This window comes from Protopterus annectens, chromosome 2.part1, assembly GCF_019279795.1.
Source record: "Protopterus annectens isolate FY-2018-M chromosome 2.part1, PAN1.0, whole genome shotgun sequence".
NCBI lineage: Eukaryota > Metazoa > Chordata > Ceratodontiformes > Protopteridae > Protopterus > Protopterus annectens.
Window position 1 is genome coordinate 1,985,291,211 of NC_056729.1, and position 24,739 is coordinate 1,985,315,949.

General features: G+C 41.0%; 1 protein-coding gene across 1 annotated transcript in view; it reads right to left on the bottom strand.

Moving 5' to 3' along the window:
* The window catches only part of CWC27 (CWC27 spliceosome associated cyclophilin), a 1,911,839-nt gene that overhangs the window by 1,829,348 nt on the left and 57,752 nt on the right, over nt 1-24,739 (bottom strand). Inside the window, exon 2 of the mRNA XM_044063365.1 lies at nt 14,350-14,446. Coding sequence (XP_043919300.1) covers nt 14,350-14,446 — 97 coding nt within the window. The remainder of the gene's footprint in view (nt 1-14,349; nt 14,447-24,739) is intronic.

Consider the following 24,739-nt stretch of genomic DNA (forward strand, 5'->3'; position numbering starts at 1 on the left):
TTATCTTAGGCGACCATTGTTTGTAGTGGTTTACTAAAAGGTTGGAAGGCAAGTTTACTTACAGTTAAGAAACCTCACCAATTGTTTATTTAGCAACCTGCAATTGCTTTTTTCTCATTGCTATGTGAACACAAATATTGTTCCCTGACTACTCTCCAGCACAGTTCGTTCTGTTTAGCTTGTATATACAGTTACCTAAATATTGCTTGCATGCTGAATTGAAGTTTAAAGCTGACTACTCTCCAGCACTGTTGTTTTGTTTAGCTTGTATATACTGTTACCTAAATACTGCTTGTATGCCGAATTGATGTTTACAGCTTATATCTTGTGGACCTTCTACTGCACTACTGTTTCCACCTTTCACCCTTTCCGACTTGTCTGCCTCCTATTTCCCTCTCCCTCAGTCTACACTTCGGTCTCTTTTACTTTCTCTCCTCCTCCGACGCTACTCTGAATACTTCCCTCCACTACTCTGCTTAGTCTTCCTCCTGCATTCTTTTTCCTATTCTTCCCCCCTTACTCCCATTTTAACCTATTCTATTTTTTCTCACTCCTTTTCAGTTGCTCCCAAGAGTGTTTCCCCTTCTTTACTGACCAGACAGGGGATTACTCCTCCCAAAAGAAGACGACGCCCGTGGACTACCTGCCTGTGCCTTATTAATTAATTTGTTGGGACACTCGCCCTTGCTAAAGAGACTCAGTGTATGTAACCTCTTAAATATTTTGTCTCTAGCATCTTCCTAACCTTGAGTAGCATTCTACCCCGGTGTGCGTGAAAGTAGCCTAACAATGGTCACTGCACAAGCCCTCCATCCTTAGTTCCCACTCCTTCTCCCTTTTTTAGCTCTATCTACTCTCTGTAGCCTAACTTCTCCGAGGAACCTTTTCCTCTCTGTGTGCACCTCCCTCCTTTTACCACTAGGTGGCAGCATATTCCTGATAAAAAGATTTTCCCTTTTCCTTGCTCTACTACTTTCTGCCCAAAGGTGCCCCTGCCCTACACTCACAGATTTAGGTACTTACATACTTACTTCCAGAGAGTTCTTCTCTTACCAAACTTAACATCCTTGCTTTCACTGTAAACCAATGTTTAAAACACTTACCTGCACCCTGTAGTAATTCTCCTTATCCAGCCATAGGTCACGGATTGTTTTTCGGCCCTTTTCCCGCCTCTCTGGCTCTACTTCCCTCCCCCTCTCTCCTCTCCCTACCCCTCTCTCCTCTCCCTACTTATCCCCTCCCCCTAGGTCATTTACCTGCCCTAAATGTTATTTCACCAAAACGATTTGTGAGGCGCCATTTTTAAATCTGGGCCATACGCGTGCTCCCGCATCAAGGTAAGTGAAGCTGTAGAATGAATTGAAGGAAATTGCACATGCTGTTATTATAATGAATTGAAGGAAATTGCACATGCTGTTATTATACTGCTTTTAGTAAATGCTTATGTTACTATACTTTCTGACACTCGTACATCAGACTGCTGCTGTAACTTGCTGAATTATATCTGAAGTGTATGAGCTACTTGAGACATATTTAAATGTATCCCTTTTTTCAAAGTCATTCCTTCTAATGCCCTACAACTCCTTGAGGTTAGCCTAGCATTTCTCACTGCTCTGACCGAGCAGCGTGCATTCCTGTGTTGCTTTGCCCTCTAGTCTAGAATATTAGTATTGTATTAAGCTTTTTAGGGGAAGGTTTTACCAATGCTCTAATGCTTTGCCCTCTAGTCTAGAGTATTAGTATTGTATTAAACTTTTTGGGGAAGGTTTACCAATGCTCTAACATGAGTAACACGTACTTTCTAGATCCCCGTCTCTATCTTGTTAGATACATTGTGTCGGTTAAAGTGCTTTGATGCTGGTTACAACGCTTGCATCTAAAGTGGTTTGACGCTGGTTACAAAGCTTGCATTTTAACGAACTATACTGACGTCTGTTTAGCAGCTCTAAATGCTGATCACTACACGAGTATAGTAGCCTGCATCGGCTCCCAACCTTATTAGAACCTAGCGACCATTGTATACCAACCTGCAACTACCATTTATTGCTCAGTCTGCCATACTACACTATACTATATCGGCAACCATTGCATTTTTAAATTGCTCCTGCCTTAGCAATCTGGCTCACAACCTTATTAGAACCTAGCGACCATTGTATATCAACCTGCAACTATCTTTTACTGCCGCCAAACACTTCTTAACATTGAAAATCCTTAGGCGAACATTGTTATTACTAATTCACTGCCTATCAGCGACATGGCTTGTGAGACCTAGCTCCCATGTTACTAGAACCCAGCAACCCTTACATTTAACCTTGCTACTACCTTATTTCACAGTCGCCATGCTATTCATATCTTAGGCGACCATTGTTTGTAGCAGTTACTAGAACCCAGCGACCCTTACAGTTAACCTTGCAGCTACCTTATTTCACAGTCGCCATGCTAGTCTTATCTTAGGCGACCATTGTTTGTAGCGGTTTACTAAAAGGTTGGAAGGCAAGTTTACTTTACAGTTAAGAAACTTCACCAATTGTTTATTTAGCAACCTGCAATTGCTTTTTTCTCATTGCTATGTGAACACAAATATTGTTCCCTGACTACTCTCCAGCACAGTTCGTTCTGTTTAGCTTGTATATACAGTTACCTAAATATTGCTTGCATGCTGAATTGAAGTTTAAAGCTGACTACTCTCCAGCACTGTTGTTTTGTTTAACTTGTATATACTGTTACCTAAATACTGCTTGCATGCCGAATTGATGTTTACAGCTTATATCTTGTGGACCTTCTACTGCACTACTGTTTCCACCTTTCACCCTTTCCGACTTGTCTGCCTCCTATTTCCCTCTCCCTCAGTCTACATTTCGGTCCCTTTTACTTTCTTTCCTCCTCCGACTCTACTCTGAATACTTCCCTCCACTACTCTGCTTAGTCTTCCTCCTGCATTCTTCTTCCTATTCTTCCCCCCTTACTCCCATTTTAACCTATTCTATTTTTTCTCACTCCTTTTCAGTTGCTTCTCAGAGTGTTCCCCCTTCTTTACTGACCAGACAGGGGATTACTCCTCCCAAAAGAAGACGACGCCCGTGGACTACCTGCCTGTGCCTTATTAATTAATTTGTTGGGACACTCGCCCTTGCTAAAGAGACTCAGTGTATGTAACCTCTTAAATATTTTGTCTCTAGCATATTCCTAACCTTGAGCAGCATTCTACCCCGGTGCGCGTGAAAGTAACTTAACACTGGTCACTGCACAAGCCCTCCATCCTTAGTTCAAAGTCTTTCTCCCTTTTTTAGCTCCATCTACTCTCTGTAGCTTAACTTCTCTGAGGAACCTTTTCCTCTCTGTGTGCACCTCCCTCCTTTTACCACTAGGTGGCAGCATATTCCTGATAAAAAGAACTGCAGTATTTTCCCTTTTCCTTGCTCTACTACTTTCTGCCCAAAGGTGCCCCTGCCCTACACTCCCAGATTTAGGTACTTACATACGTACTTCCAGAGAGTTCTTCTCTTACCAAACTTAACATCCTTGCTTTCACTGTAAACCAATGTTTAAAACACTTACCTGCACCCTGTAGTAATTCTCCTTATCCAGCCTTAGGTCACCGATTGTTTTTCCGCCCTTTTCCAGCCTCTCTAGCTCTTCCCGCTCCGTTCGCCCTGTGGGCTCACTCTGCTCCCCTACCCTGCCCCCAAATATCACCCGCCCCCAGTACCTCTACATTTATCCTCCCTATCCATCCCTCCCCCTCCCCGACCAATCCTAACTCTACTTGTCCCCTCCCCTTCCTCTTTCTAACCACTCCCCCATTACCAACACCCCATCACCTCTCTTTTCTACTTTCCTCTAACTGACCGCTACTACCATGCTCTCCCTTCCTCCCAAGATCCTTCTCCTCTCTTCCTTCCTTTTCCTTCTAATATCTCTATACCACATCACTTGCTATACTCATGTCCAGTTACTCCTCCCTCCTCTTACTCTCCAACACCACCTTACCACCCATTACCACAACATCTCAGCTTCTTTAGTTCCCTCCTACCCAATCCTCCTCCTCCTAAAAGTAAAGCTTTTTCCAAGCTCAGATGCTAGCCATAAACATAAACCTCTCATCTATCAGCATCCTCTGTCTAAAAACAAAACTAATAAACACCTCCTCCATCCCACATTCATTCACTTGGCTGGAGATATTCACCCCAACCCAGGTCCTACTTTCCATCCTACAATCTCCCTAACACCAACAAGAAATCCACTAACAAAAACCTCAAATTCCTCACCATCAACGCCCAAAGCTTAAAAAATAAACTATCCATCTTCCATGCCTGGCTCAGCCATAACTCTCCTGATATAGCAGCTATCACTGAAACTTGGCTAAAACCTCACATTAATGACTGAATTCCTACCCCCAGGATTCCATTCTCTCCGATCTGACCGACCTAATAGAAGAGGTGGTGGTGTTGCCCTAATCTACTCCAACCTCTTGTCCATTACTCCCTACCCTAACCCCATCCCTTCGTTCAATAATGCTGAACTAGTAATTGGCTTACTAAAAATGAACAACCATAAAAGTATCTGCATCATTTGTCTCTATATCCCTCCAGGCAACAATACCAATACATTAGAAGACATCCTCTCCTGGACTTCCTCCAATATTAAGCTAGAAACCTACATTTTGGGTGATGTAAATATTGATTGGGGAAAAATCTCTAACCCAAATCCCACAATAACTATCAACCTATTTAACTTCTCCCAACTTATTAACTCCATTACCAGACCTAACAAAGCTAATCCCCCCGGCTCCATACTTGACTGGATTCTAGTATCTCATCCAAACAAAGTTATAAAATCTGGCATCATTCCTGACCCTTTAGAAGACCACCTCCCTGCCTACTCCATTCGAGCTACTCCCACCTCCCCACACTCTCACCACTACACTCACACTCGAAACATCTCTAATTTCAACCCTACTTCTTTCTCTGACTCTCTTAAACTCACCAACTGGAACCCTCTAAAATATTACCATAAGACAAAGCCGTCAACTATTTCAATTCAACATTCTTAACAGTCCTTAACTCTCTAGCTCCAACAAGAACAAAAAGAGTTAAAGCAAATACCTCCCCTTGGCTCACCAAAGACACAAAATGTTAATGCTCCAAAGGGATAAAACCTGGAAGTCCTACTTTAAACACAAGCAACCCAAAATATTCCTCAAGTATAAGCAGTTAAGAAACCTAACCAAGAAACAAGTCATCAAAGATAAAAAGTCTTACTACATCAAACTTCAAGAAAACCATGCTAGGAACCCCAAACAATTCTGGAATTCCATCAATTCCCTCCTCAGACCAGGTACTAAAAACAACCCCTGTCCAGATACCAGCAAATCTGACCTTGAAATAGCCTCACTATTTAATTCCTTCTTCACCTCTTCCACCGCTGAGCTAACCAAGACATTTACTAAAAATCACCTTCCTCCCCTCCCTGCTCAATCTTCTATAACCTGCTCTCCCCCCTCCTCTTTCAAACTCAAACAAGTATCTACCAACCAAATAAAGAAACTTCTATATAAACTAAAGCCCTGCTCCAATGCCCCTGATAACATTCCATCCTCCTTCCTAAAAATAGCTTCTGACTCTATTGCTCTACCTATTAGCATCCTAATTAATAAGTCATTACTTGAATCCTATGTACCTAAACTATGGCGTACCACTTATATTCTACCTCTCCACAAAGGTGGCAAAAACTGTACTGTCTCAAATTTCCGCCCTATAGTCATTCTCTCCCCTATCTCCAAAATCCTAGAAAAATGTATCCACCTGCAACTCCTTCCATTCCTTACCAAGCACCAACTTCTCTCTCCTACCCAACAAGGCTTCAGCCCAGGACACAGTACTAATACCGCCCTTCTCTCCTTCTTGTACTCCGTTAATTCAGCTCGTGACTCCGGTAATATAGTATCCACTGTCCTACTGGATTTATCCAAAGCTTTTGACACCATCTCTCACACCCACCTTCTAAATCACCTATCTAATCTCAACCTTTGCCCAAAGACTCTTTCCTGGTTCTCCAGCTACCTTTCAAACAGGTCCCAAGCTGTGAGATGGGGCCAATCCACCTCTACTTTTCTTCCTACCCCCTACCGGAGTAACTCAAGGTTCCATACTCAGCCCATTATTATTCAATATCTTTATTAATGACTTCCACAAAGCCATCCCTAACACCAAAATTGTGCAATATGCTGATGATTCCACATTGATCTGCTCTGCCTCTAACCTAACAGACCTCCAAGTCCTAACTCAAAGTGCCTTCTCCACCACTGAAAACTGAATGCTACAAAATCATCTCTCCCTAAATGCTAACAAAACTAAGATCCTCCTTTTCTCCCCCTCTAAATCCTCCTCCCTTGATAAAAACTCATTTCACATTACCAGCCTTAGTAACTCCTCTATCGAGATTGTACCCTCCACCAAACTTCTCGGTGTTACAATCGATGATCAACTAAAATTTAATACCCATATCCAGCTAAACATCAAAAAAACACACATAAAACTAGGTTTACTGTATAGAAACCACTTCCTCTCTCCTCATTCCAGACTAACCCCTGCCTCTACCTACCTCCTTCCCTCCCTCTTATATGGAGCCCCCCTGCTCACTAATCTTTCATCCACACTTACCACCAAATTGGAACTCTGCTACAACAAAATCTCTAGATTTGCCACAAATGCCAAATCCTCTTCTCATCACTGCTCCTCCCTTCACTCTCTAAACTGGCTCAAACTTCCCAATCAACTTAACTTTATCCAAATCACCACAGCCTTCAAACTACTGTTACACCCTTCTAACTGCCCTGCTCTTTCTAATATTCTACAACCTTATACCCCCTTAGACCACTTAGATCTTCTCGACTAAACCTGATCACAGTTCAAAAACCCCAGCGCCCTGCAGGTCAGCTTCACTTATCCTTTACCCTAGCTAAAAAATGGAATGCCCTGCCCTCATCACTAAGGACATGTACCAACCTTAATAACTTCAAAACCCAACTTCATTCCTACCTCTATCTAAACAGAATCTGCAACTGCACTCTTCAGCCTACAACTCGTAAACAGTCTTCTCCCTTTACTCCAGGCTAACCTCCTCCTATTCACCTTCCTATTCCTTTCTAAAAATTATTTAGCTTAGGGAACAAAAAACAGTAAAACTTGTATTTTCATTATGCAAGCCTTTTTTTCCTCCTTAACAATAATTGAAATTGTTTAGTGTTTATTCTTTTGTAACTACCTGTTATCTGTAATACATACTGTCTATGACTTTGCATGTTAATTGAAACGGTTTCTGTAATCAAACTATTTAAACTGTTGTATTTCCTTGTTGGAGCTTTTCTCCCTGAGCCTCCACTGAAAACGGGCCCCCAAGCCCAGTGGACCTCCCCGGTAATCAAACTGAAATCAGACAGTTTTCCATAGGGGGAGACTTACTACTCCCTGATTTGGAAGCAGAAGCCCCCTACTGCTTAGTCTTGTGCGTACCGTGGGACTGAGACCTGGGGTTTCTGCTGGATCTGGGTTTGGATTGAAAAGGCCTGGAAGAGGCAGGAAAGGACCAATTCTTAGAGGGCCAGTGCCTACTAAATCTTGGAGGCTGAACTTGTAGGAAATCTTTAACAGTTTTTTAGATTTAGCTTTATCCTCCATCTTTTTAAGAACTTCTTCTGCTTTGTTGCCAAACATGTGGTCCTGATTCAAAGGAGAATCCAACAATTTAGCTTTAACTTGATCAGGAAAGATTGTTCCTTAAGCCAAGCATGCCTTCTAAGTACAGACCCAGTGACAGCAGCCCTGCAAGAGTCCTCTAATGAATCAAACCCACATTGCAAAGTATGTTTTCCAACCCCTTCAGCAGAATGCATTAAATCCTGTAAATCCTTATTTTCAGTACAATCAGGAATCAACATCATTTTCTGTTTAAGCAATCCAATAATATGTTGTTGATACTTTAACATATGAAACTGACAGTTTAAGGCCCTAATGACCAAGGTTGCAGAAGTGTAGACCTTCTTACCCCATCTATCCAGCGCTCTGGAGTCTCTATCAGAAGGGGTAGGATTTTTGGCAGTAGAAGCCTTAATGCCCTTGGTTCCCTGTGAAATAGTCTCAGGATCCGCAATAGGATTTTTAAACTGGAACTTGTGAGCATCAGGAACCCTGTAATATCTATCAGGTTTTCTGGGAGCAGGAGGCAAAGAAGATTCCGAAAAGGCATCATCAACAATGTCTAGTACAGGAGGGATAGCTAAAGGCCTGTGTTGAGGCAGGAGTAAGAAGTCCCTAAGCCTCTTTTTCGAATCAGAGTAATCCTGGCTTTCCCAGCGGAAATGCTCCCTAAGAGTGTGCAAGGTTTCACCAAAAGAGAAATCCTCTGGTGCGGAAGCAGAGGGAATAGAGTCCTCTGCATCAGAATTCTCATAAGTAGATAAGGGTAAATCCAGGTAATCAGAAGAAACAGAAATTTCAGAATCCTGGTCAGAAGATTCATAAGCAAATTCAGTCCAAGGTCTCTTAGAAGGGGATGGTTGGCTTCCCCTGGTTACAGTTATAAGGTCTTCAGCCATTCTTATCATTTGTTTTTTAGGCATAGAAGTGAGCATGCGGCCTGGGCGTCGGTTTTCTAGGCATGGTTCGAGCTTTAGGCCTTAAAGAAGAAGGTGGCGTTGGTTTAATATGCAAGTCTGTAGGCCTGAATACACCCTCAGAAGCCGCTGCTTGCACAGCGGCTCTGGACCCATCCAAGGTAGAGACAATCCACAGGTTCCACAGATGGAAGCATCTCGCGGCATACTGAACTCCGAATGGGTCTCAGTAGAGGCCGGTGAATCAGAAGTAGCCAGTATCAGGGGCTGCAAAAGCGCTTCACTGAGTACCGGAGAACTGACGACTGGCTTAGGAGAAGCGTTGTCGGCAGCTTTTGACCTAGGCGGCCTGTCTCTGTCTTTACCTTTGCGTTTTTTTGGAATGCCAGCAGTCGGATGCCTTACCAACGACATATCTGGATAATTGAACAGAGAACCGAAATATTTAGAAGCGTAAATATACCGACGACGGATAGTTCGTTGGTTAAATAAGGCACAAAACTGACAGCAAGGTACGTCGTGGTCAGGGCCTAGGCAAGGAATACAGTACGAATGAAAATCTTTATGAGGTTATTTGCTTTCCACAAGAAATGCAATTATTAACTTTTACTAACATCGGTAAAGAGCAAGAAAAAGTTTCCCCAACGGAGTACTTAGCTTTAGCTGAAGACTTCGGTTCTGAAACTCGAAAACAAAAATTTCAGGAGTCGGCCAGCCAGCACTTGCGAACTGCTTCTGCTTTAGGCACCGCATGTCAAGAAAGACTGATGCAATGGTGTCAGCTGCATGTTTTATACTCCTGACGACCTGATGTCATGGAAGAAGAGACAACAACCAACGCAGGACCCAAAACTTAGTTGATCAGGCCAACTGAGGACTACTGCAAGCAGATAACCCAAATGTGATGACTGCAACAGTGAAACACGAAGAACATCTGGAGTGATAGTATCTCAATACAAAAAGCTTCTGAGATTGCCAAGCTCCCTTTGTCACAGGCAGGCAGCCCAGAAACCCAAGAAGCAGCTTCATTTCTTCTGCTTGTCTCAATGATTATACCTTTCTGGCCTCTACCTAATGCTTGTAACTACAGCCAAGTGTGGAGACAAACTAAAAAGCAGCACTTCCAAATCAAATGACATGGCACTCTTCCAAAAGAGTGGACGTCTCTCTCTAAAGTTGAGGGACAGCAGCCACCTCAAGTGGAACTTAATTATTGTGATTTTTTTTTTACGAGTACAGGAGTTTGACAGAACACCCAATACAAACAATAAACAAATAAATATCAGTCTCATTCCTAAAAAACACCAGTTTCTTACAGGCACAGCCATTTCTCTTCAGTTTCATCCCATCCACTACAATCCAGAACAAAAGATGAAGAATGCATACTTAAATGCTTGCTAAAAACTGCTTAAATATATAACTAACCACCAAAAGAAAAAATGAGCCAACAAGTCTTAAATACTAAACTGTCTCAATAACTGGCACACTTTTCTCTAACATTCTATCTGGCCTCCAAAACAATTTGTATCTTTAATGCAAAGGATACAAAGGTCAACACTTATATAGGGTAAATATCTCAAGAAGACAAAATAAACTTAACACAAGAACCAGACCAACCTCTTTTCTGGAATTCCCCTAGTGCATCAACTTTCAACCTGTGTGCCATGAGAGATCGACAAGTGTGCCATAAGATTTTTTAAAACTTTGCTAAAATTACCTCCTTTTCAGATCCGGAGTACTCCCAAGAGCTCACAATCTCCCCTCCAGTTGCCTAGCTCTGACATTTGCAATCTAACCATTCTCACTTGTGCAAAAAGCCAGTTTAATATTTTAAAAGATTTGTACTGGATAACTCTAATCAAGCAAAAAGCTGGGCTAAATTTGTAAAGGTATCAGAAAAAGTGCAAGAAGCAAGTTACTCAATTGCAGAAATTGTGGGTTAAAAAATGAAATCTCACACAACTGCAGAATCTGTAATTTTATCAGCATGCTGCAAAGTTGTAGAAATCGTGTTTGGCAAGGAATATGAAAAGGAGGTTTTACAAATTCCAATGTCAGATAATACCATTTCTCTACATAATCGGGATTTGTCCCAAGATGCTGAGTTGCAAGTGATAGGTCTCATTACATAAGTAAACATGTTTGCTATTCAACTGGATGAATCAATTGATGTCACTGGCAAAGCTCAATTTCCAGCATTCAGTAGATTTATTTATAAAGAAGAGATTATTTTGTCAACTCGTCACAGAAAAAAGATATTTTTGATGTTGTTGATAATTACTTCAGTTGTCATAACTTGTTTTGGGATTCCTGCATCAGTATTTGTACAGATGGTGTCCACACTACGTCAGGAAATGCAAAAGGATTTGTTACATTGGCTCAAAAAAAGAATCCTAGAATTAATTTTACTCATTATTTTATCCACAAAGAAGTACTAGTGTCAAAATCATTGGTAACCGAGCTGAAAAAGTACTAGACGAGACTGTCACAATTGTCAATTATATAAAAAGCAGGCCGTTACAATCGAGATCGTTTGCAGCACTATGTTCCTCAATGGAAGCTTCTCACACACAGTTGTTATTGCATACAAATGTTAGGTGGTTATCTCGTGGTTGAGTTCCATCACGATTTTATGAACTAAAAGAGGAAGTTTTAACTTTTTTTTTTTAACTCAACAGTCTCAGCTGATTTTCTCAGTGAAGAGCTTTGGTGCAATTAGGTTGCATTTCTTGCTGATTTGTTTCAATCTTTGATCACACTTAATAAAAGTATGCAAGGAGATTGTGAAAATATTCTTACTTCCACAGACAAAATTAATGCTTTCAAAGAAAAACTAATGCTTTGAGAAGAAAGAATCAGACCAGAAAATGTAGCAGAAATGTTTGAGCAAATGAAAATGTGCAAACTGGATGGAAATCTTATAGATCTAATTTTACAAACTTTAAGATTACTTAGTACAAATATTGAAAGATATTTTACCTCAGTTGACATACCATCCTTAATTTGGATAAGAGATCCATTAGTCTTGAGTACTTGTAAATTGTCATTTCTTATCTCTGTTAACTCGTCCTCTTCTGTAATATTTAAATTTGCCAGAGGATAAAAACATAAACATTCAACAACATATACTACTTCATTTTGGTTACCTCTGAAAAGTGAATTTCCCAATATTCCAAAAAAAGGAATAAAAGCACTTCTTCCTTTCCCCAAGTCATATTTGTGCAAATCAAGCTTTTCTGCGATGAATATTATGAACAAAAATAGATTGTGACTGGAAACCCTGGAGGAAGATTAAGAGTATGCCTGTCCTCACACAAAAGACTATGTAAAACAGCGTCAAGCTCAGATATATTGTTAAATAATAAATACAAGTAAAAAAAAAAAAAAAAGAGTGAAAGATTTTTTTTAAATTAATCAAAATTATACCCATTTTTTTTGTCAGATCGGCAAAAGATAAAAATTTTTTTGGTGTGCCGGACGATTTTTTTAATTAGTTTATGTGTGCCATGAGATGAAAAAGGTTGAAAATTGCTGCCCTTGTGCATCCAATGCTAATGGACGCTCCGTGGAAAAAAATATGAAACTGGCAAAATATAGCTAATTAAATTAGAAATTTGACTTTTTCCAGTTTAAAATAAGAGAATAAACTATTCATCACTCAGAATTCTTAACAAAACTATTTCTGACATAGACTTCGTTAGAAACAAAGCCTAATGTGAATGACTAGTCTCATTATTGTTTTTCTCTGTTCACGTCACTCTGTGGTGTTTTGTAATCTCTACATCGGTAATCTCTACATCGGGTTCTGCTTTCTATGTTACATATTCCTCCAGACACTTGTTTTTCAGTATTGTTTTTTTAATCTTCACATTGGGTATTGTTAACTATATTATACTAGTTTCTATGATCTGTATTTCTGATTACTGCTCACACTGCATTTTATTTATTCTTCTTTTTGTCACATCCGGGCAGGCCTGACAATAGACCAGATGGGTCAGTGCTTTACCTGGTTAACAAATTTACATAAAAAATTAATTTTTAAACCATATCATATTTTGTTTTCATATAGTTCTTTTATCCCCCCAAAGAGTGCTTTGGACACTGTGGATTCTAAAAATAAAGATATAATTTACTGAACCACATACTAACACCGCTGCCACCAGATATATATTCTTCCAACATCCCACAGGACTTACTCCAACTGCTCCACTGATAAAGTCACTGGGTACATTGCCTGTGGACATTCAGATTGATATTGACAGCATCTAATCAAAGGTAAAGGTCTACAACTGGCTACTATAGTACTCCTGTCAAAAAAAAAATTGGATCCTTTGTCCGACCAATGCAAAAAGTTCAGGGAAGGGTAAAATCTTTGGGCTGCATGCAGTGTGCTTCCAAACAGAAATCTAGTATAAGGTGCCACAAGAGTTACTTCTAAAATCAGAGCACACTGTGTTAAAGATACCAAAGCTGAGATGCACTAGTATGCCTCAAATATGACAGTTAAATAGGGAAGCAGGCTATACATCTATTCGGCTCTCAAGCACTAAGGCAACTCAATGACTAAGTCTGTCATACTTCTTATTCGATAACATGATGTTTGTCATTTAGCTGATGCAGCTAATGACCTATAGGACTCATCAGGAATGTTTTGTCCAAAATGGCTCTGGAGTCAGATCCAGGATGGACATATGTGGAAGTCAAGATAAAAAGTACAACTTTTGGTGAAAGGGCACCTCAGTTCTATGTGGGAAAACAAAGGTATAATTCCACTGCACAGCAAAATCCTGCAATTTGAACAAAACAGAGAACCGATTACTGCAACAGACACTACATTTGATTATACACCTCTTTATTACAGAAAATGGATGATGGGTAACAATGAATCCCGATATTACAGAAGTAGGGCTTCCTTTTTTACTGCCAGTAACCTGGTTCAACTAAAATCCTACATGCCAAATGGTGAGATAGGGGTGGCCAAGGAGTAGCTTTCCTTAAGCATTTTAGTTCAGCTCCTTGATGGAGACCACTGGAATAGCAATAACAAGGCTGACGGTAACTTGTAACACAATGACGCATCTAGTGCTCTCACACACACACACACACACACACACACACACACACACACACACACACACACACACACACACACACACACACACAATCTGCTACAGGTGTTCTCTCAGGAAAACAATGTATACCACCAACATGCTAGTATTTCTCATATTGACACATATCCCCCTTCAACATCCATGACACTAGACCTGCAGGAAGAAAAAAATAGGTCATACTAAAATATCATGAAATAATCCATCCAAACCACTGCAAACAATGCACTCAAAGTACAGAGAAGAAATTGAAAAAATAAAAAAAAGAAAATATTAAATAAATATGGAAAGACTTTGGGAAGACCATTAAATAAGATAAGACTATCTTGCAAAGGTCAAGATAATATGTAAGAAAACAAAATAAAAATCTACACTCAATCAGCAGTTTAAAATGAGATAGTCTAATATTCGCATATGCTTTGATTTAATAATGTACATCGAAATATTTACTGCCGAACCTTTAAATGATATGGGAAACTTACCTCAGTTACAAAAACTGTGCACAGCTACTTCATACGAAGCATATAGTTTATACTAACACAAGATCTCAGCAACATTTCTTGCCAAAATAAATCCTCTCTGAATGCAATATTAAGCCTTTACAGAACAAAAAAACTTATGACTTACCTTCCATGCATAACTGAATGAAGTTTCTACACGCTTTTGGTGCCTCCTTTGACCACAGTTCAATATCAATATCTCCTGCAGTAGTCTTCAGTAGGACCTGAAGCAAAAAGAGAAAAAAAAGTAAGAATGTATTTCGATTATAGCACCTTGGAAGGGAATCCATTACCACAAAGTTTAACATTTCACAGAAAACAGAGTACTACTGACTTGTAACCATTATATTATGATTTTCAACTGTTACTGGCTAAGGAGGTGGCAGAATACAGGGTTTTAAAGCAAGGAATTGCTCTTAGCCCACCGGCACAGGCGTAACTTATCTACTGGCATTATCAGTGATTGCAAAAAGGGTGGGCCAGAAGGGAATGAGCACTGCAGCAGACAGCCAGCTCACCCCCTTTTTTTAGTTGGTGGGGGGGAAAAGGGTGAAGGGCTCCATTGTCACATTGTCCTCAGTTGGATGCCTGAAAAAAAAAAAAAACAACTGCTGTACAAGAGGACATTTAGTCTTCCTAACAAATTATTGACTAATCTCCACCTGATAATTATTGAAATCAAAGTTTTTGGCCCAGAGTGGGGGAGCTGCAAACCACACACACACACACACACACACACACACACACACACACACACACACACACACACACACACAATATCTCCTAACTTTACAGCCATACTCCAGGTTGCACAACCTCAGGGAAAATGGCAAACCACTAATGAATATGAAACATTTCCTTGACAACTATCAAATGATGGAGTTCCACCCAATAATTAATAAAGTATCAGGACATACCTCTGTATGCCTTCCAGTACATTAAGTCACAGCTCACAGATGTGCATCATAACAGTCAGGCACAGAAAAAGTTTCATCACAACATGGTGGCTTGCCTGACCATAGCCCGCACTTCACAAAAAGTGACAAGAACAAAATGGGTTCAGTATGTGCGCACGAGTGTGTGTGTGTGGGGGGGGGGGCGGTTGGGGACAAAATAACAAACAAATAAATCAATAGTGACTTTGGGGAAAGATTTATTTAAAACACACCACAGAACAGACTTTGAATCCTTCACCTAAGTAATTTGACAAAGAATTATCTCTTCTGCAAGCAGACATTACCTGACCATTTCATTCATCTCTCAAAAGTTTTTAAGACAGAATGTAACAGCTGTTTTGGTTGGATAATTTAACTGTTCATATCCTACCCATAAGACTCAATGTAGTTTAAGACATTTATTTACTATAGTCAGACAAAATTATACTTGGCACCAGTCAAACCAATTATTGCGTAAAATGTCCCCTTCAGTATGTATCTCAGTTAGAGAGAGTCCTTAGCTATTTCATACGTAGCAAATAATTTATACAAGATCACAGCGATCAAACATTTCTAGCTGAAATAAATCCTTGCTGGACAAGATACTAAGATTTGTCCCAACAAAATACTTACTATTTATCTTCCAAGCTTGCCTGAATGAAGTTTTTACATGATACCAATACAGGCTAGAAGCTCTACCCCTTTATTAGGTATCTTACAGACTATTGAGGGGAGATTTTTATCTCACTTTCCATGCCATTAGAGGCCCAGTTATCTTGGACCTCCTATATCTCTATAACAACAACAAATAACCAATAAATAAATAAAACCTGGTGGAGGGAAAGAGATACAACCTAGTGCCTCCCTATCCTCTGGAATAGATTTCCTCTGCGTGTTAAGGAGTGCAGCTCACTATCTTCTTTTAAACAAAGCCTAGATGACTGCATGGGTTTTCACAAATTTACTCCAATATTTACTGATATGGTCCTCCTGGAGAAAGGATGTGCATGGAAGAGTCAATGAAAATCCTTAATTTAAGATCCTAGATCTCCCTGTATTTTTCCAATGAAAATGATGGCTATGATTCAAGAAGCCAGGTTGCTGGTGTCATGAAGGGCTGCATCAAAGCCATACACAACCATGATGGCCCAGAAAAGGAGTAAAGTTCTAAGCAGGCTACTCAGCCTGGGAAGGTGTGGGTAAAAGCACAGACAGCACTGCAGGAGTAGGCAGGACTGTATATAAGCAGGCTGCTCGGCCTGGGAAGGTGTGGGTATAAGCACAGACAGCACTCCAGGAGTAGGCAGGACTGTATGCAAGCAGTCTACTCAGCCTGGGAAGGTGTGGGTATAAGCACAGACAGCACTGCAGGAGTAGGCGGGACTGTATGCAAGCAGTCTACTTAGCCTGGGAAGGCGTGGGTATAAGCACAGACAGCACTGCAGGAGTAGGCAGGACTGTATGTAAGCAGGCTACTCGGCCTGGGAAATTGTGGGTATAAGCGCAGACAGCACTGCAGGAGTAGGCAGGACTGTATGCAAGCAGGCTACTCGGCCTGGGAAGGTGTGGGTATAAGCACAGACAGCACTGCAGGAGTAGGCAGGACTGTATGTAAGTAGGCTACTTGGCCTGGGAAGGTGTAGGTATAAGCACAGACAGCACTGCAGGAGAAGGTAGGACTGTATGTAAGCAGGCTACTCAGCCTGGGAAGGTGTGGGTATAAGCACAGACAGCACTCCAGGAGTAGGCAGGACTGTATGCAAGCAGGCTACTCAGCCTGGGAAGGTGTGGGTATAAGCACAGATAGCACTGCAGGAATAGGCAGGACTGTATGCTGATTCTACATCTACTGCAACACTGCAGAGGCACAACAAGAAACACACCATTACCCACTTCAGTGTGTCACATGCACTTGTCAGGTGGTAGCTAAAGAAGTGCATAAAGACTGTCACTTGAAGAGGGCAAGGGTAAAAAAACTGTGTATAGATCATGTGAAGTACAGTCTGCTGATAAGGGTAAGCTAAAGACAAATTTCTATTGTGCTGATTGGGTGGCACTGAAGAAAGATCATGGTCACAATGGGTATGGAAATGTGAAGAGGTTGATCAGTGGTTCATATAGTATACTAACAGGGATGGAGCAGACTACTATTTAATCACAAAGGGAGAAAAACACAGGGCATCTGTCACCCAACATGACATACAGGGATCAAATCATTGCCAAACTGGGTACAGAATGCGGTAGGTCCAAACTGGCGTTAGTCTCATACTGGGTGAAGGAGTTAAGATGGGGGCTTCTGCTAGTGCAGGTGGGGGCATTAGCAAGGTTCCAACTGTTAACATGATGCACATATAGTACTGGAATAAAAATATTGCCAAGACGATTGTGGAGACTGGGTAAGATGCACCAATTACTGCCAGGTCACATGTGAGACTTGATGGGTTCTGGCACTCAGAAAATGGTGAGAAGGTTGCATGCTATTAACAAAGGCACATCAAGGCAGCTGCACCCTGACAAATGGCTTAATGTTGGCTTTCCTACAGTGAAAACAGAAACAGAGAAAAGGGAGACAGTGAAACTGACATTTTGTGTAAAACTCATTTACTAGCAAGTAAGTGCACTGCCTGGATGCCATCAAAAATGAAATTGAGAGAACAGAAAGGAAAAAAAAAACACTGGCCAGGAAGAATCCTGCAACTGTTCAGCAAAAAGCAGTAAAGCAGTTCAAGCTTCAGTTTTGGTACAAGAGATTGCTTCCAATAATTTAGATGAAAAAATAAACAGATATACTCAAAGGTGATTAAAATAAATGAAGCACTTAAGGATACATATCAACTTAAATAACAAAAGGCTGGTGAAAATACAAGAAGCTTTAACTAGTTATTCAGATAAAATGATAAAACTGCAAATATTAGAGGGTGAAATAAAGAAAAAACTAGCTGAGTATGAGGCTTTCTTTTCAAGAACCAACATTTCAAAAAATTGTAGTTAGAAGACAGTGCACACAGAGAACACTTGAGATTGTCTGTTGTACCAGAGAAACTGGAAGGAACTATTATTGTTTGTTTGTGTCTTTCGGCTTTTCCCGGTTAGGGGTCGCCACAGCGGAACTCCAGTCCGCTAATGATTGGCAATACATTTTTACGTACTGGCTTGCAGGGCCTAACGCACAACCTTCAACGAAGGAACACCCATTCATGCATGTCGCCACACAGAAGACGCTCTAACTGAGAATCGAACGGGCAACGTCTAACTGTGAGGCGACAACACTACCGCAGCACCACCACCACAGTTGGATGTAGAAATAAGAAACTTGATTGGTGTTCCACAGCAAGATTTGCTAATTGAAAGGGCACATCCAGTGTATGCTCTGAACCTGGCCAAAACAAAGGCACCTATATTAGTAAAGATGAACTCATACCAGCAGAAATAGGTGATCTTGCCAAAACTTTGCAGAAAGGAAAGTTTTTAAAACTGGAGACAGCACAGAGTTTAAAATGTTTATTCACAGTACACTCACCAGGCAGAAAAGAAGCAAACTTATTTGCACAATCAGAGAATGCAGAGAAGCAGGTGTGAGATTCAAGCTAATGCTGTCTTCAAAATATTTTTTTCCTGGAGGATCAAATACGTTTTTGGATGCAGAACAGGCTAAGGAGGAAGTAAAGTTTAAACAACAAAAAGTGAGCCAGCAAGCAGAAGACGACTCCTATGCCCATTCTTCTGACAAAGATCACAGAGAAACTTTGCTACTGAAACATTTTCCATTGTTCCACAGGAAAATGCCCGAGAGACAGAAAAAAAGCACAAGAGCTGACATACTTTGGACTCTGGCATTGGGAGATGAAGATAATCAGCACTAAAATTAGTGATTAAACAGGAGATATAAAGCATCAACCACACTTGTGAAATATGTCTTTGCAAGAAAAAAGTATATCCCTTGCACACTTTTCTGGAACATGATCCAACCTAGATCGACTACAACAATAACAAGAAACCCCCCAATGCAAATGTAACAGCAAACTATCCCCAAATCACATTAGAATTTAGCTGTGTTGCCAAACAACATAACTGTGCATGTCCCACAATGCAAACTAATAACATAACTTATAATGTTGATCCTGACACTGCAAAATGTGTCTGCTGTTTTGGCCTGCATCAGTTATACTTAAATACTTTAGCAGAAGGCAGATTTAGATAAATTAGAACCAAACTTGAGAACGTCAAGAAAATACAATGACTGGAGTCCAGCACCTCCTACATAATGTCCATGTCTGCTTTCTTCAATTAGGGACATCTTGAGTTTGTTCTAAACCACTTTTGCTGAATACAATGATATCTCCTTCTGTGACTGAACTGAAATATGTAAAATTTTTGTAAGATGTTAAGAGTCAAGCATCCATCCTCCACATCTAGTTCAGCAAAAATCATCCACATCTACTTCAGCTAAAGTGATGTCTAAGGATCAACACCTCAAAACTAGCAATAGGCTTTGTTGAGAATACTGATGTAAGTAAAGTGCCTTCCAGTTTAACACAGGCGGCAGAGATAAACCCACACTTCCATGGTGGGAAAAAAATCCAGCAGCCATGCAAAACATCATCTTGTTCTCAACAACTCCACATAAAATAAAGAAAAAAATTCCTCATTCATGAGTTCAAAGGTTCATAGCATAGGTAGGTACTAGGCTATTGGTCCTAGGGCCTATGCAAGCCTAGCCTTAAAGATTCATTGGCTTCAGCCATCCAAAAAATGTATTTTCCTGTGCCCCTGTCGAGCAGAGCCACAGACGTGATCCCTAGGGTAAACTTCCTATTTCTCATCCAGTTGTCTAGATTTTGCTTAAAAAGGGCCAATGAGGTGCTCTGTTTGACATGAATGGGCAGCTTGTTCCAGAGTATGGGAAGTCTCTGGGAAAGGAACCTATCCCTCCAGCAAGTTCTGTTTATTGTGGTGACAAGGTTAAGGTCCCTGGAGAGTGTGGCCCAAAGGGATTGGGATTTTTTTCTAAGTGGAGCATGTCAAACAGCTCTGGGTTTGACATGGCTTTGTATGTTAGGCAGAGATCGCCTCTGAGTAGGCGATATGCGACAGAGTGCAGCTGGAGTTTCTTAAGACGGACTGCATAGGGCAACTGTTTGAGGCCAGTGATCCTCTTTGTGATGTATTTCTGCGGTCTTTCCAGTTGCTGCACATGTCTTGTGAGGTACATCCCAAACGGGGAGTTGTACTCTATAATAGGTCTAATGAGGGCTGAGTAGAGGGGGACAATGACCTCTTTTTTTTCTGGATGAGAAATCTTTTGTGATGAGGTGTGCCACATAGAAGGACTTCTTGACCACTGTGGTAATGTGGTTGTCAAAGGAGAGACTATTGCCTACCTGTGTCCCTAGGTCTCGTATCACACTTTCGGTGTCGAGTGGACTACCACCTATGTGGTAGTTCATTGGCACATTTTTTTTCCCAAAGGGGGTGACGAAGCATTTTTTTTGCGTTGAGTTTGAGGCCGTGGCATTGACACCAGGCATCTGTCTCAGCGAGGCCCTTTTTTAGAATATTCACATCCTTAAGGGATTCAATAATGGATCCCAGTTTGCAGTCGTCTGCGAACTTTGTTAGCCATAAGCCCTCTGTGTTGAGTTGGACTTCAGAGAAGTAGAGGCTGAACAGGAGGGGCCCCAGGACTAAACTCTGTGGTACTCCACTTGTCACTGGTCTAGAGACGTATTTGGAATTAGCTACTTTCATGGTGTGGGTTCTGTCAGTGAGCCAGTTGACCACCCATCGCGTGACATAGGGGTTTCTGCCCAGTTTCATGAGTTTATCAATGATACCAGAGTGGGGGATGGTGCTTGAAGGCCTTGGCGAGGTCTAGGTAGGCTGTGTGAACCGCCTTACCCTCGTCCACGGCTTTGGTGACTGCTTCAAAGTAGTCAATCAGGTTTAGGAGACATGACCTACCTTTCGCAAACCCAAACTGGGTGGGGTCCAGAGTCTGCAGGTTACCTATATCTTTGTTTATAAGTTCCATGATGATATGTTCCATGGCCTTGCAGATCAGACTGATGGGTCGGTAGTTCCCGGGGTCTGTGATGGATCCCCCCTTCTGGAGTGGGATCACTGTAGTTGTGCACCAGTCAGTAGGTACATAGCCTGTAGTGAGGCTATGAATGAACATGGTACTTGGGTAGGGTGCCAATTCATTTTGTAGTTCATGCAGAACACAGCCTGTGATGTTATCAGGTCCCACGGATGCTGTATTCTTGGCTTTGGCGAGTGTATTTTTCACCTGTGTGGTCGTGATTACAGGGAATAGGCATTCATCTGGTACAAAGATGGGCCCTTTCAGGGGTGAGAGGGGGGGGTGAAATTTGCACTAAACCTGACAGGATGTTGGCATTAACAGCTGGCTCTGTATGTTTAGTGCCATTGTGCTGCAGCTCTGAGCAGATCCAGGTGTTGCCATTGATATTCTTGACATAGCTATAGAATGTCTTGTGGTTGTTTTTAGAATCTGTGGCGATTTTGTTCTTGTAACTAGCTTTGGAGGAATTTTTGAGGGATCTCAGCTTCTTATTGAGGTTGACAAGGAAGGTTTTCCAATCTTGGGATTTGGCAGGGGACCACCAGATTGGCTTCTTTTTTTCAAGAATAGCGTCTTGGTTCTATTTGGGATGGCAGGGTCCATGCACTCGTGTACGTGTTCATACAGTGCACTGATGTAGGATTCAGCAGTCGTACTACTACTTTCTGTCTGCATGGGTGTGGTGAAGTTAGCCACTTCTGTCTTAACATTCCAAATAATAACAACACAGTATTCCAAACATACTAAGGCTTACCCATCTGAAGTTTTGCTTGGTACAACTATTATAAGAATTTTTCACAACATTCAGTCTATTGTTAATATACAGCACTGACTTCCTGTTACTCTCTCACAGTCTGCTTCATCTGCTGCTTTTTAGTCTTTCCTAACAGCTTTCGTTCTTTTTCAGGTTAATAAGTTCTCCCCTTTTTTGGCTATTTTTTTCTCCCTGACTTACAGACTGTCAAGCTAGCCTCTCTCTGTACTGGCTCTTACCACCCACTTGTTCCTCCAGGAGGTGACAGCTGAGTAGCAGACAGTAGAGCAACAGCCCCCTACCACCACCACCACCATTGTAAGCCACGGATTTCTGTGGCTTTAACATCCTAATCCTTCTGTGCATGCCTTTAATTACTCACTTGGATTGGCATGCGATGGATGTCAATAATGGAATGTCACACATTTCCGAGGGAAATCATGCTGGATCTCAGGTCTCCACCAGGAACTGTACATCAGGAATAAGTGCACAGACATGTACCGTGCCCTTCCCCTTGAAAGAGGTGAGTCAGCAAAGCTACATTACTCTTCTCTATCCCAAAGTTCAAACTTGGGTCACTTTAATTCTAGTCAGATGGGCTGTAGTCAGGACTTTACATCTCAATGCAGCTCTCTTGAAACCCTCTTTGCAAACGCAACAAAATCACTTGTCTCTCAGGTAAGCAGCATTAGGTCTTTTTCTATTTTTAATTTCAATTTATGTATACAACCTGCTTTATTTGTGTTAGCCTTTTCCTACTGGTACTTAAAGCAACCTCCATCCTTAACCTACAGGTGAGTTCTCTGTCTACAGCGAGTAAACTTCTCCACAGACGAAAAGTTATGGATATTTACTCTGTCACTAAAACTGTGAACACATGTCCGTCTATTTACAGAACCCGAAAAGAAATTATGCCCTAAACAGTTACTAGAATGCTAGTGTTGTGAGACAGTTACTAGAATGCTAGTGTTGTGAGAACAGGCTTGTCAGTAGGAAAAACTGGACTACATCAGCAGTAGTCAACATGTGAAACTTTCCCAGGACGCCCAGTTTCACCATTTCCCCACAGTGCACTTCTCCCTTCTATGCCTTTTCAGTTCCTAATGAAGGAAAGTTTTCTACATATGAAGACTACACAGCACTAGACCAGGGATTAGGGGGAGGAACTGATCCTGCAGATGGGCTTCCTATCAAATATCTAGCAGCATGTTAAGTACCATTAACTTTCATATTTCACATCAAAAATTTCAGCCTGTATTGGACACACGCAAACACGCACGCACACACACGCACTCCTCCTTTACCAAAGCAAAAAGGCAAGAAAATAGAAAAGTACCAGCTCCACCACTCCCACTTTGAACAATAAAGAAGATATCTACATCACATCTGAAAAAAATATTTAATGAAAAAAATTGTTCTGTGCCTCACCAAAGTTCCGACCAAGTACCAAAGAACAATAGCGAAAAAACAAACTTGTCAGAACACTGCTACAAATCCAAGACTTTTAATAAAACAATTAAAACGTATAAAATCAGCATACAACTCCTGAGACTTTTCAAAAATGAGCGCTTTCGGGTGTATACCCTTCTTCAGATTAACAAACAGTGTCTAGCAATAACCATTTAAACCACAAACAGCCAATAGAATTTCAATAAAAAACCCGCCTTTTCTTGAGGGCGGGTTTCATAGGTACATTCTCATTCAAGCCAGGAGTTCTGTGGGCCATAAGCTCTATGATCCACTTGGCTTCCATAGCTTCTGTATGTTGTTTTATGTCCCCACCTCTTTGGTTAAGCCTCACATTTAATATAGCCCTAAATTTAAATACATGTGTGTTATGACTTTCAATATGTCTATATAAGGCATTGTGAACATCTTCTCTCCTAATGGATGAGAGGTGCTGCAATATCCTTACCTTAAACATACAGTTGGTTTTACCAATATAAAAGCTTGGACATTGTTGGCACTCTGCTATATAGACTATATCTTCCATCCTACAAGTAGCCCTTGCCCCAAACTCAAATGTCTTACCAGTGACTGGATGTTTAAATGTAGTGCCTTTTCCAATATGTGAACAAGCTTTTCATGAGCCACAAGAAACAGTCCCTAAACTGGATTTAAAAGGTGTTGTCCTGTCCAGCCTCTCTTTACACAATAGGTCCTTCAAGTTCTTATTCCTCCTAAATCCGAATTTAGGCGTATTACCTATTAGGTTTTTAATTTTTTCATCACTTGTTAGAACATTCCAGTTCTTACGGATCACATCACATACCCCTTTTATATTACTGCTGTATGTCAGCATAATCTTCAAATCTTGTCCTTTCTGTGTATCTTGATGTATCCTGTCAGATTTATCTGGGTCACAGGACAGCCAAGGTCTAAACCTCTTCTTCCTATCTTCTTTGGCTCTATGTGCATAATAGCAGAGTGCCAACAATGTCCAAGCTTTTATATTGGTAAAACCAACTGTATGTTTAAGGTAAGGATATTGCAGCACCTCTCATCCATTAGGAAACAAGATGTTCACAATGCCTTATATAGACATATTGAAAGTCATAACACACATGTATTTAAATTTAGGGCTATATTAAATGTGAGGCTTAACCAAAGAGGTGGGGACATAAAACAACATACAGAAGCTATGGAAGCCAAGTGGATCATAGAGCTTATGGCCCACAGAACTCCTGGCTTGAATGAGAATGTACCTATGAAACCCGCCCTCAAGAAAAGGTGGGTTTTTTAT